The 14391-nt window shown below is 42.4% G+C and overlaps 1 protein-coding gene across 3 annotated transcripts in view; it reads right to left on the bottom strand.

Annotated features, from left to right (window-relative positions):
* The window catches only part of PRKAG2 (protein kinase AMP-activated non-catalytic subunit gamma 2), a 301021-nt gene that overhangs the window by 237170 nt on the left and 49460 nt on the right, over positions 1-14391 (bottom strand). Inside the window, exon 1 of one of the 3 annotated variants that reach the window (XM_067470374.1) lies at positions 6216-6280. The exons of the other annotated variants lie outside the window; for them this stretch is intronic. Within the exon in view, the coding sequence (XP_067326475.1) occupies positions 6216-6254 (39 nt within the window). The 5' untranslated portion in view covers positions 6255-6280. Of the gene's footprint in view, positions 1-6215; positions 6281-14391 lie in introns of those variants that run through there. 3 annotated transcript variants of the gene reach the window in all.

Here is a 14391-nt window from a genome sequence, read left to right as displayed (position 1 = left end):
GTGAGTAGATCAATAGGTACCACTCCAGCGGGAAGGTGGCGGCGCTCCATGCAGTCATGCCAGCCACATGACCTTGGAGGTGTCTATGGACAATGCCAGCTCTTCAGCTTAGAAATGGAGATGAGCACCAACCCCCAGAGTCAGACATGACTGGACTTAATATCAGGGGAAAACCTTTACCTTTACTTAATGTCCCAGTCCTATGGACCCAGCATGTAGTGGTCTGAGTGTTGGGCTCTGGCTCTAGAGACCAGAGTTGGAATCCTTGCTTGGCTATGAAACTCACTAATGAACTTGGGCGAGCTATACTTTCCCAGCCTCTGAGGAAGACAACTGCAACTACCAGCCAGAGTCCACTATAGTAACTTAGAGGCACCAATGCTCTGACCTTGTATGGGGAGGCTACATATCTTCCAAAAGGGTGTAACTCATGCACATCTTAGCCTCAGAAAAACCATAACAGGCTTACTTTGAGATTACTTTGGATTTTTTTTTTTGTCATGTCAGGAGCGACTTGAGAAACTGCAAGTTGCTTCTGATGTGAGAGAATTGGTCGTCTGCAAGAACGTTGCCCAGGGGATGCCCGGATGATTTGATGTTTTTATCATCCTTGTGGGAGGCTTCTCTCATGTCCCGCATGAGGAGCTGGAGCTGATAGAGGGAGCTCATCCACCTCTCCCCAGATTTGAACCTGTGACCTGTTGGTCTTCAGTCCTGCCAGCACAGGGGTTTAACCCACTGCGCCACCGGGGGCTCCTACTTTGGAAATGATTTGAAGACATACAACAACAACAACAACAACAACAACAACAACAACAACATTGTAGGATGCAATGTAAGTGTCCAGCAAGACAGATTATTCAAGCAGCTTAATCCAGACCACGTTATGCATTGGTAGCCCAGGGATTTAATGGAAAATGAAGGCAGGCAAAGGAACAAAACAACTCATCTGGTTCAAATAATGTTCTAAAGAGCCCAAACAACCAAAGCCAAAAAGACTCAGCCAATGAGTCATTAAACATTCCCAGACCAGAGGTCAAGAATCCCAAGAATGACATAAGAACCAAGAACATTGCTAGTCAAAGAGAATAAACATGTAAGAACCACAATTAGACAACATTTCCTATACAACAGACATCAGCTCCTATGAAGCTGTCCCTTTAGTGCTCACTGGATCTCAAAGGAAAGCGATAAAAGTCCCTTCATAAGGAGTTATAACACACCTCACAATTTAATTCTTCTGCATTATATCCCAGACAGTAAATTATGACAGGTAAATGCAACCTTAAGAGAGGCTTGTGGGAGTTGGGCCAGGGCCCAAATTGAATCCCTTCTCACCCATGGAGTCCCATGAGATGACTTTGAGCAAGTCGTGCTCTTTCAGTATTGAGAAAAAGGCAGTGATGAACCCCCTCTGAATAAACTTTGCCAAGGAAACCTTGTGGGAGGTTAGTCATCAGTCAGTGCCAACATGAAAGCCTGTAATGACAACATAATATTATATTGCTACTTTTCTGGAATCTGTTCTCAAATTGTACCAAGCGGCAATAAGGTGGAATTCAATCTTCAAAAAGTATATTGTGAGTACAGTAATTCCCATGATTGTGTTCAACTATTCTTGACAGGCAACCTGTCCATATCAATACATATTTTGTATGTTTCCTCTTAAATAAAATGTTTAGGAACTAGAACAAGTAATTTTTAACATATAAATCCATACATATTTTTAAACTAAGTCCAGAAGGCTGCATTTCACTTGCTTTGGCTTGCATCGTGCAAAAGATCACCAAAGGTTTTCTCTCCGTTCCAAGAGCGCTGACTACTCACAGTTGTTGTGTGAACATGCCCTGTGTTAATTTAGACCAAAATGTCCAACCTATGAAGGTTACTAGACATTTTAGTTCTTATACTGCCCTTGATGAAATTACCGAGGAATTGTGTATGCTCACAAAATCCCTAATTATTTAACTGTCGTTTGAGCTTGATATCTTCTAGCCTGATTATACCTTAATTTCGTTCTACTCATTTTTCCTAGTCCAGAAGCCATTTAAAACTCAGCTTTATTGTCTTAAGACATTATATATATATATATATATATATAGAGAGAGAGAGAGAGAGAGAGAGAGGAAACAGAAGGATAACAGAAGTTATTCAAAGATAACCAAATCCCTCTTTCATTTTCCTGTGACTCGAGGCCACGCAATTAGGGTGACTAGCAGAAGACTCACACCTAATTAGCTTGTTGAATGCTCTATTCCACACAACGGGGTGAGAACTATAGAGATGGATGGAAAGCTGGTTTTAAAAAGAAATAGACAAGCTCACAAAGGATGTATTTGTCATGACAGAGGTTGAAAATGTTATTGTTTGGATTATAGTTTGCAGAATCCTATCTGCACAAGGAGTAGATCTCAAACTGACAACCAAGTTTGTGCACACCTGGAGGTATCAGGTTGGCTACTATTAGAAATAGAAAAGTTGTCTGAATGAGCTCAGTCTACTGAAGAAAGATAGTTCGCATTTTCTTATGCAGCTACATGAAAAACTGCCTTGTATCCAACCAGACTTTTCATTCGTTGTACTTGTTAATGTGTGCTTTCGAGTCATTTCCAACCTATGGCAATCCTAAGGCAATACTATCGTGGATTTATCTGGGGCTGAGTGGTTAACTCACCCAGCATCATCCAATGGGTTTCCATGGCTAAGTGGGGAACAGAACCTGGTCTCCTGGTCACCTGCTTTTTAACATTACATGAAACCACTGGGAAAGGTCATCCGGAGTTTTGGAGTTCGGTGCCATCTCTATGCAGATGACACCCAACTCTACTACTCTTGCCACCAAAATCCAAGGAAGCCCCTCGGATACTAGACCAGTGCCTGACTGCTGTGACGGTCTAGATGAGGGTGAACAAGTTGAAGATTAATCCCTACATTACAGAGGTTCTCTAGGTCAGTCGCATGTTGGATTGGGGTATAGGGTAGCAACCTGTGCTTGACGGGGTTGTACTCCCCCGAAGACACAGGTCCGCAATTTGGGGGTCCTCCTGAATTCAACACTGATGCTTGATGCTCAGGTGTTGGCGGTGGGTGGGAAGGCCTTCGCACAATTAAAACTCATGCACCAGCTGCGACCATACCTTGTGAAATCTGATATGGCCATGGTGGTCCACACCTTAGTTACCTCTAGATTGGACTATTGCAATGCATTCTACATAGGGCTGTCCTTGAAGACGGCCCGGAAACTTCAATTCGTCCAACGATGGCAGCCAGACTGCTAACTGGAGCAAATTACAGGGGGCAGTCTACTCCCCTGTTTAAGGAGCTTCACTGGCTGCCATTCATTTTCCAGCCCTAATTCAAGGTACTCCCACCTTCATCACAAGCGCGGCTTGTGGGGACAAGGGAGAGGGCCTTCTCCGTTGTGGCCCCTCAGCTTTGGAACTCACTGCCCAGTGAGATTAGGCAAGCCTCTACCCTGGCAGCCTTTAAGAAAGACTTAAAAACTTGATTCTTCCGGCATGCCTTTTATGAAGGAATACATATCCCCATACCATGTCTGTCCCAGTACAGATCTGTCCTGTTGATGCACTTTCTCTCGTCCTTAGTGAAGGTCAACTACACTGTCCACCCTTCTGAGTTCTCCCTTTAGATACACATTACTCCATTTACTTATCTCAACCAGGGTTTTATCAATTTTATCCTGTGCCTCTGGCCCACCCACTGTGTTTTTATTCTTCCACCATTTTATTTTGCATTTGTTTATTGCTCATTTGTTATTTTTTCCATTTTATTTCGCTGTGATTGTTTGTTGTTGTATTTTACTTTGCTGTATTATAATTCTTGGGCTTAGCTGCATGTTAGCCACCCCGAGTCCCTTTGGGACAATGGTGGCGGGGTATAAATAATAATAATAATAATAATAATTATTATTATTATTATTATTATTATTTACTCCAATGCTCAAAGTGTTAGCTTTTTGTCTGCATGAGGAAAAGCTCCCAAAAACATAGAGGAGCATCCAAAAATACAAAACAAAAAACAAAAAAAACCCAAACCCATGGTTGAGCATTTAGCTCTCAGCAAGCAGAGCGTAAAGTGCCACATGGCTGTAAAGAATTTGTAGTGCTTAGAAGGCAAAGATCCTGAGGTTCAATCTTTAAAATAAAATAAAAAGTTATTTACCAAAATAATAATTACATTTCTTAATAGTGTAGCTACTCTACACTATTAAGAAATGTAGTCCTAGCTACTCTAAAACTCCATCTCTTCTAGTTTCATAAGAGAGGGGAAAATCTCCAAAGACACATCGCTCATGACACACAAGCAGAGAGAAATCTCAATACACACAGCACATACCATGATGCAGTGCGGTTTATCATGCTGGCTCTCTGACACACTATAACCCAGAGCATCCTATAACACCCTATACTATCTGACACCCTATAACAGTGGTTCTCAACCTGGGCTCCCCAGATGTTTTTGGCCTACAACTCCCAGAAATCCCAGCCAGTTTACCAGCTGTTAGGATTTCTGGGAGTTGTAGGCCAAAAACATCTGGGGACCTCAGGTTGAGAACCACTGCCCTATAACCCAGAGCAGCTAATGTGATCCAACTACAATGACAGGACATGTGCGCTCCATTGGCCGCAGTTGGAGAGAAGGCAATTGGTATAACATGCAAAATATGTAAACGTGTAAAAGTGGCCATAAGAACAAGATGCTGTTTCCCATCACAATCAAACCAGAAGCCAAGCCTAATGTTGATCTCCAAACAAGATCTATAGTAACTGCCAATATCACCATCTTTATATTTTAGCCTTGTTCCTAACCAGTAAGTGTAAGTCAGCCTTTACTACTCCTGTGCTCACAGTCAACATCCAGTTACGAGAACTGCCTGTGCTAGAGCAGGCTGGTTGTTCCTTTACTGCTGGCAATGGAGCCCAGATAGATACTCCTGGGAAGTCTGTAAACAGAAGAACGTGATGAAAGCCACCTCTTTCCCATTGCTAGTCTGTGACATCTGTAGACCAAAACTGTGCTCTTCCAGATGTTTTGGACTGTAGGGTTCTATATCAGGAGAAGGTAATATGGGGTCTAATGGATACACTTTTTCTCTGCCATCTACCATCTCATCCTGACCAAGAGCAGCCCCTTTGGGATCCAAACATTTCCCGTCTTTCCTTCACTTTCTGCCTCTGAAAGAGAAGGGGAAGGGGAGGAAAGGGCAGGGAGGGGACTTGAGGAGAACCCCCTCCCTTACGACCCACCCACCCTGCTCCGGCCCACCAAGCGGCCCCCAATTTAGAATGTTTGCTCATGCCTGATTGAAACCATGATGCCACACAGTCCATTATGTCAGCAGGTTTCTTCAAGATGCTGACTGTAGAATCACAGAACTGGAGAATCGGAAGGGACTCGAGGATCCTATATAGTCCAATCCTTGATAATCTAGGAAACCCACAACTACAGCATCACCTACAACCTTGTAGCCCTTGCTTAACGACTTACAGTGGAGAAGCAGTCAATACCTTCTGAAGCATTCTGTTCATTGGATTCGCATCTCTACAATTTCCAACTGCAACAACAGCTACAGGTCTGATAGAAAACCAAAGTTACCTGTACTGCAAATCTCAATAATGACAACAACAGCAATAACAACATTCACATTTAGTTAACTTCTAGTTGTGTCGCTCCTCCATCTGAGTGAGCATATATAACCATACCTCGTTTCATGTCTGTATTTTAGCAATACCAACTGTACTGAGATAATTTCTACCAGACGCACAGAACAAACAAGCAGACATTGCAGGAGGCAGAGGACAGATGGTTAAGCACAAATTCAACATATTCCCTTGCACTCCATCCCACCCTTTAAACATCAAATTTCTCTGTTCAGGTTGTAAAAGGGGAGGAAGTTACAGCCAGAAAACAACTAGGGAGAGAACACGATGTACAGCCTTTGATTTTGCTGAAATCAAGGGAAACATCACTGTGTCAATTATGCATGCAAAACAGACACAACATTACCTAGAACACCCACACAGCAGAATGCACATGTACTATGCCATTCCCCAATATAGTCGAACAAACATCTCTTCCCTTCAGCCTTGGTCTTCCACAAAACACACAGAGTTTCCCCTCCACTGGCACAATTTGTCTGCTTTTCCTATAGCTTTAGGGAAAACACAGATGACTCATTCAAATCCATTACTTACAGCTCTGAGAAATCCTGCGCCTTGGGTTGAAATATCCATAGAATTGCATATAGCAGGGTGGGAATTTCTTACCCTCTGGAAATAGGAAACAAAATTAAAATGTTTCGGGTCCGGCCAGAGATGCTGCTGCTGCCACAACAGATGGGGACCGGTGTCTAGTGTTTTCTTAATTCCCAGGGCAGAGCGACAAGAGAGATGGCAACGAACGCAAGGAGAACGCAGACAACAGTTTTATCTGATGCTCGGCGATTGTGAGCCAAGCACGCTCCAGACAATCTAGAGTTGATTATAAGAATCTTTCTATTAACTTTAGAAAGAGGGGATAATGTCAATGCTGTGGCGTAATGTAAAATAAACCATGTGTAGTTCCTGTTTGATCAGTCCACACACTGCCTTGTCAGGGAAAGAAAATATGCCACGCAGATGAACAGTAAACAACAAGTAGTTTACTCTTTGTAGTTCAGAACAACATGTGTACAGTGTGATCAGTTGCATCAACTCACATAATGTGCTTTTATGGGAAATTTAAAATTGTATTTCTTTGTCCATGTCGATAAACTCTTTCAGCAGCTCATGAAGCAAGAGCACACTCCAAACTCTGTCTCTCTCTCTCTGCTTATCTCAGCAAACACCTTCATAAAAAAATGTAACAGTAACCAAAAGTCCCAGGCTCAGTCCCGACACGAAGCTCAACCAATCAGCTTTGTGCATCTTATGGTGGTGCAGTGGGTTAAAGCACTGAGCTGCTGAGCTTGTTGATCGAAAGGTCGCAGGTTCGATTCTGGGGAGCGGCGTGAGCTTCTGCTATCAGCCCTAGCTTCTGCCAACCTAGCAGTTCGAAAACATGCAAATGTGAGTAGATCAATAGGTACCGCTCCGGCGGGAAGGTAACGGTGCTCCATGCAGTCATGCTGGCCACATGACCTTGGAGGTGTTTACAGACAACGCCGGCTCTTCGGCTTAGAAATGGAGATGAGCACCACACCCCAGAGTCAGACATGACTGGACTTAATGTCAGGGAACTACCTTTACCTTACACACACACTGACTGATTTCTTGCATGCTCCAACAAATACTATTGGGGCAAAGCACAAACTTATCCATGTGTGAGAAAGGGATAGTTTAAATATGCATAAGTGAGAGGTTTAGGGTGTATGTGAGATTGGAATCTAAGACAGTGTAGTGAGAACAAATTGTTGGTCTGGAAAGGATAGACCTCTACTTAACAAATGTTTGTATTTTAAAAAATATATCGTCAGTTCGAACACATTTTTAAACCGGGAGCATTTATTGGAGAACATAAGACAGGCATGGCTGTAATGATGGTCTGATTAGCAACCGGTCTTATATTAATGTATTGTCGAAGTCTTATATTAAATTAGTTGCAGCCCAAATGCTACTGCCCTGTCTACTGTTCCCAGCCTTCTGCCAACATGGCATAATGAGGCTTCTGCATTATAATATCATTGCATTCCCTGCAGCAAATTAGGAGGGAAAACAAACTGCAGGAGAGAAAAGGGATGAGAAAATAATGCCAAGAGCCAGCTCTGACAGTTCTTCTACCATGCACCAATCGAACGTGACATCTCCAGAGTGACACTTGGGGGAAAAAAAGTGCTGATTGAAGAAACGCCTTCTCAATGAGCGAAGACAGAACTAAATGGAAAGGTAGATAATGCCAATAAGCCTCACACTGCCTAGGTCAGTGGTTCACAATATGCTGGTCCTTAAGGTGTTTTGGACTTCAGATGGCTGGGATTCCTGGGAGTTGGAAATCCAAAACAACTGGAGAACCACTGGCTTAGATTTATAGGAGTTCTTCTTCCTATAAGGCAATTTGTAGCCAAATGTCTTGATGAGCACATCCAAGATCTTGGGGCTTGCTCAGGGGGGCTAAGCTCTGATTGATCCAACGAAGACACACAAGGATGAAGGCAGGGGCAGAGATTGTGTTTTCACAGATGGTCAAAGTGGATGCCAGGGGACATAATCCTAGATATGACATACCTCACCGTTACAAGCAAAGACATTTTATCAGCATGTTAAAAGGAGTGGGGAATCATATTGTCGAAGGCTTTAATGGCCGGAATCAGTGGGTTGTTGTAGGTTTTTCGGGCTGTATGGCCATGTTTTACAAGCATTCTCTTCTGACATTTTGCCTGCATCTAGGGCAGGCATTCTCAGAAGTTGTGAAGTCTGTTGGAAACTAAGAAAATGGGGTTTATATATCTGTGGAAAGTCTAGGGTGAGAGAAAGAATTCTTGTCTGTTGGAGCTAGGTGTGAATGTTTAAATTGGCCATGTTGATTAGCATTTGATGACCTGATAGTTTTTAGGTGTGCCCTGTTACTGCCTGGCAGAATTCTTTGTTGAGAGGTGATTAGCTGTTCTTGATTGTTTCTTCTCTGGAGTCCCCCTGTGTTTGAGTTTTGTTTTATACTTACTGTTATAATTTTAGAGTTTTTTAATACTGGTAGCCAGATTTTGTTCATTTTCATGGTGTCTTCCTTCTGTTGAAATTGTCCACATACTTGTGGATTTCAATGGCTTCTCTGTGTAGCCTGACATGGTGGTTGTTGGAGAATTGTGATGACTGGTATGGTTTCTGGATCTGTGGGTTCATTGGTTAAAGGGGTCAGCTGTTCCTGGCTGCTGATTGGTTGAAAGTTCCTTGGCTGTTGACAGGTGGAGAGGTCTAATGGGAATGTCAATAAACGTCAATGGTTAATTTGGAAACCATTTGTGGTTTGGTGTGTTTGCCCACTCTGGGGGCAGAAGTATTGGGAAAGCGAATTGAGTCATGGGGGCAATGGGTGCTCAATCAGTTTATCCCTCAAGATAAGGGTCCCAAAGTGGCATTGGATTAGAATCAATGGGTGTCAGGATCCCATGATGGATCCCAGCAATGCAGACAAAAAAGGGTGTGAAGATAGCCTGATGAGTAAGTGTGCTCCCAGGCATGGATCCTTTGTGGCACAGGAAGATCAGCTGGCAGTGAATCCTTGTTCATTGGGAGAAGTGTAAGAAAGGGGAGTTTATGGTATGTGCATACTTGGTGAAAAGAGTGAAGCAGGACTGGGTGGAATGGCTCTGTTTCTTTTTGAAGTTTCTAAGCAGGAGGCAGGGGACCTCTCCAAGTCATCTATCTAGACCCCAAATCAGGTTCCATTGGCTGGGTTGTCAATAACACTAATGGTCATGCTGTACGTTTTTCAAGCTGCATGACCATGTTCCAGAAGCATTCTTTCCTGACGTTTTGCCTTCATCTATAGCAGGCATCCTCAGAGGTTGTGAGGTTTGTTGGAAACTAGGAAAATGGGGTTTATATATCTGTGGAATGTCCAGGGTGGGAGAAAGAACTCTATGCGGTCAGTGGTTCCCTTGATTTATGGCAAGAACACTTTTCCTCTGGATGGATCTTTGGAGATTTGCTTAAGATGTTTTCTTTAGGAGGCTCTCGGTCTATGGTCAACATATGCTGGAAGTCAATCACGAGATCATCCATGAGAACTTAGAGGTTTTTAATATGTTAAATAAATACTTTTTTAATTAATACTTTTTCCACTTTCATGTTTCTCCTGTGTCCCTATCCCATGCTAATAAGGAGAACAGGTATGCATCAGTCAGGCATGTAGCCGGGGGGGGGGGGGGGGGGGGGCTTGAGGGGCTTCAGCCCCCCCCCCCCCAAATTCTCATGGTGGTTCGCAAAAAGGCCTTACTGGTGCATTATTTAAACTGTTATGTTTATTCATATCATGATCTGATCACCATACTCAATATATCCCATATGCATGGGGGTATTGGGATAACGATACAAAAGGTTTGCTAGGCTAGACCCTCTTTCACTCAGTATCACCCACCCCCCTGGAAACTCAGCCCCCCCAACCCCCCCTGAAAATTTTTTAGCCCCCCCCCCCCCCCCCCGAAACGAAATCCTGGCTACGGGCCTGGCATCAGTTCATGTGCAGATTCTGGAAGGATGAAATCTTTAAAGATATGAACCATATTCATGTCTTCCACATCTCTGGTATCCTCACAGGACACTTTTCTCACGTTTAACTGAGGCGTGATTGGCACACTAAGGTGGAGACATGATTTAATTTTAAAAACTATATCACAGTGGCTTTAATAAGGAAGCTCATCAAAAAGAGGAAGGCATGCCTTTCCTATATGAAAATGCTTGGCATGTTTTTATTCATCCAGCTAATGAATTTTTAGGAATCTAAATGAATCTCAATTTGCACATAATTTCTGGCTATGAGAATATATTGTATTACCATAGTTGTCATTTCTAGGAAAATATTAATGATAGCCATAAAACAGGCTTTTTAAAAAAGCAGCTTTGAGCTGCAATTCCTATTATAGCAGCCTTTAGCTTTGAGTAAGGTTGGTCACAAACTAATGCCCTCTTTCAAGGCACACCAAGAGGCAAAAATGCTTTTATTGCTGGCAGCCATAAAAGTGAACTCCTACAGCCCAAATATGCAAGTTTTCCGAAGGGCATAATGAGAGGGAAGTTTTTAAAAAATAGAACAAGAGGGAAATAAAACATCATTGGCTTGAGGTTGCTACCAAGCCCTTCTGAACCCTTGCGGGAGAGGAAAAAACCTCACAGTCCTTTATCTGTCATGTATTTCTGGAAGGGTGAGATGTTTTAACCTGGAACACAGCTGAAAAGACATGTTAAAGTTACATAACAAGTCTTTTAAAGCCTGAATACTTTACAAAGAGAGAGAGAGGTTTCAACATGATATATAGTAAAAGGATTGGGTTCTGCTTCACTTACTTTGCAGCCACAACCGACATCTACATTGTGCTCATATTGCAGCTCACTGCACAATGCATACCACACGGTGCAGTGACAGCCTAGGCAGATGCAACAAACACTTGAGAGACTGCACATGCTAATTTCCCTTCTTCTCTGAACTTTGTTGTTACTTGCTGTCAAGTCAGCTTCAACTTACAGTTGAGAGACTTCTACCGTCTGTCAGCCTGTGATTGTGTCTGATGTTCCTGATGGTGGGTCTGGGTCTGTTGGCAATGGGGTGAGGGTTTGCCTGTGCCCAAGTTAAGCTCAGACGAGAGGCCCGAGCTGTCTCTGGAAGATTCCCAAGGTCACATTCCTGGGAGAGACCCTTCACAGTTTTTCTCAGAGCAACTGTCTGAAGATGATTTGTAAGGCGCAGAAGTTAATGTGAGCCAAGTTAATGAGAGTGTAGATAGAAAGCAAGGCTTTTGTAAACAGAGACAGAGTGCTCAGGAAGAAGATCAGTTCACTTACAGGAAAAGAGAGATAAGAAACCTTTATCTGGTGGTAAGGTCAAGAGAAATGCTTTCCTTTCGGTTTTGGGATCTGGAAAAGCCTTATATTGATTCATGGGAAAGAGTTGCCTCAGTTGGGTCAATGTTGGAATTTCATGACGGTCTTGCTTTCAAGTGTTTTTAGTTTTGTGTACCAAGTTTTTGCCAAGCTCCTGATTTGTGTATTGGATTTTTCATGGATTCTTGTGTCTGTTTCACGGATTTTTATACCTATGGGTGTTGTTTTGCCTTGAAACTCATGGACTAATCTTTATTATGGAACTTTACTGTTCTGCTAATTTTACTGCTTTGCCTACTTATATTATTCAATAAACTGCTTGCTGATTTTACCAAGCTGGTGTGGCATTTAACATCAGAGGTGTCCCTGCTCTGGTGTACGACAACTTCCAAGAACCCTGGTCATCAAATTCTCCGCTCAGGTCTTGCAATCCATGGCTTCCTTGATTGAATTAATCCACTTGCAATGAGCATACTTTATCTGAAATGCTTGGAACGATAAATGTTTTTGGATTTTGGAATACTTAACATCCACCGGAGTTTGGTTCCAAAATCCATGGATACTCAAGTCCTTTTGTACAGAATGGCACAGTAGACTTGTGTCACTTATATAAAATAGCAAAATCAAGGCCTGCTTTCTGGCATTTTTTAACATTATCTTCAAGCTGTGGATGGTGGAATCCAAGGATAGGGAAGATTGACTTGATTTACATATATGTACATATTGAGTTATATCAGAGATATTCCGTATACAGGCGCTGATTTTGCAAAGCCCTGAAAAAACACCACATCCAATAATGTAATACACCACTCAAGATCTATATTGCCTGATCTGCTTTCCTGATTGAAACTGAGCTGTCATTTATTTAGTTGTTATTTATTTATTTACCCTATTTATACACCGCCTTTCTCCACCCCATAGGCGGCTTACATGTATAGGCAACAATTTGATGCGACTCCTTAATACAATTCCTCATGTTGTGGTGACCTCCAACCATAAAATTATTTTCGTTGCTACTTCATAACTGAAAATTTGCTATTGTTATGAACTGTAATGTAAATATCTGATAGGCAGGATATATTTTCATTCACTGAGCCAAATTTGGCACAAATACCCGATATGGCCAAATCTGAATACTGGTGGGATTGGGGAGGGGGGTTGATTTTATCATTTGGGAATTGCAGTTGCTACTATTTATAGTTCACCTACAATCAAAGAGCATTCTGAACTCCACCAACAGTGGAATTGAATCAAACTTGGCAACAGAACTCCCATGACCAACAGAAAATACAGGAAGGGTTTGATGGGCATTGACCTTGAGTTTTGGAGTTGTAGTTTACCTACATCCAGACAGCAATGTGGACTCAAACAATGATGGATCTGGACTAAACTTGGCAAAAAAAACTCAATATGCCCAAAGGTGAACACTGCTGGGGTTTGGGGAAAATACACCTTGACATTTGGGAGTTGTAGTTGCTGGGATTTATAGTTCGCCTACGATCAAAGAGCATCCTGAACCCCACCAACGATAGAATTAGGCCAAACTTCCCACACAAACCCCCATAACCAATAGAAAATAATGTGTTTCCTGATGATCTTTGGCGATCTCTCTGACACCCCTCACCCAGGGGTCCTGACTCCCAGGTTGATTTAGGGCATTATAGGCTAAAGCCTGCATTTTGAATTGTGCTCAGTAGCAGACTGGGAGCCAGTTCTCGATTTACAAATGCAATTAGTAAAAGTCGAGGTTTTTAATTGGTTTTACCACTGGCCTATATTTGTATACACACGCATACACATACACACTGTGTGTGTGTGTGTGTGTGTATGATTGATCTTAAATCTACCACAGTGCCAGGAATTATATCTACTATAGCCAACAACTTAGGTAACTATCTCTAGTGAAGGAGCCAGTGTGTATGTGTATGCGTGTGCGTGCGTGTGTGTGTGTGTATGATTGATCTTAAATCTACCACAGTGCCAGGAATTATATCTACTATAGCCAACAACTTAGGTAACTATCTCTAGTGAAGGAGCCAAGAATCTAATTCAATCTTTTCTTAACAAGTTCGTTTCCTGACAATATATCAGAAGCATCTCTACACAAAAAAACAGCTTTTGCAGAAAACCCAAGCTGCAACACACACTGCCACATTATTTGGGTTAATTTACTAAAATAGCACCCAGTACCACACATTTAACATATTTATTTCCCCTCCCCTTCCTTGGGCAGGAAGCAAACTGGGCAAAGAAAGAAAATGAAATGGAAATGGGGTGAAGGATAAAGGTCTTCCAGTCAATTATTATGATTTACTATCTCTAACTCATTACAACTTCAAAAGAGCCCTCCCAGATCAAGCTAAGCATCTGTCCAACTCAGCAAGCTGGTCCAATAGCGGTCAGGCAGATGCTGCAGGGAAGGGCATGGAGGCAACTACAAACTGATTAATTGCATTAACTGAGAGGCAAAACAAGCTGCCCACAGCTGACTCAGGCTGTGTTCACATAAGGTAAGCAAAGAGCACAGGTACGTCTCTATGGATTTTTCAGGAGGCTATGCTTTATTAACTAGTGTTTATAAACTCTTATATGATATTCATAAAATTTCACATAGTCTATGGATTTGAAGGAGGCAGTTTCCCCTTGATTGTGCAGATTTCATCCATCCTTCATTACCATATTTATTTATCATATCAAAAGCAAGCCAAGGGTATAGTTATATTAAATGTCCTTTGACAAGAAGCTGGCCACTTGAAGTGCCTCTGGTGGCGCTGTAAGAAGGTCCTCCATTGTGCATGTGGAAGGGCTCAGACTGCATTATAATAGGTGGTCTGTGGTTTGCTCTTCTCCACACTCG

Source organism: Anolis sagrei, chromosome 6 (assembly GCF_037176765.1).
Source record: "Anolis sagrei isolate rAnoSag1 chromosome 6, rAnoSag1.mat, whole genome shotgun sequence".
Lineage (NCBI taxonomy): Eukaryota > Metazoa > Chordata > Lepidosauria > Squamata > Dactyloidae > Anolis > Anolis sagrei.
This window is presented reverse-complemented; position numbering and strand designations above follow the sequence as displayed.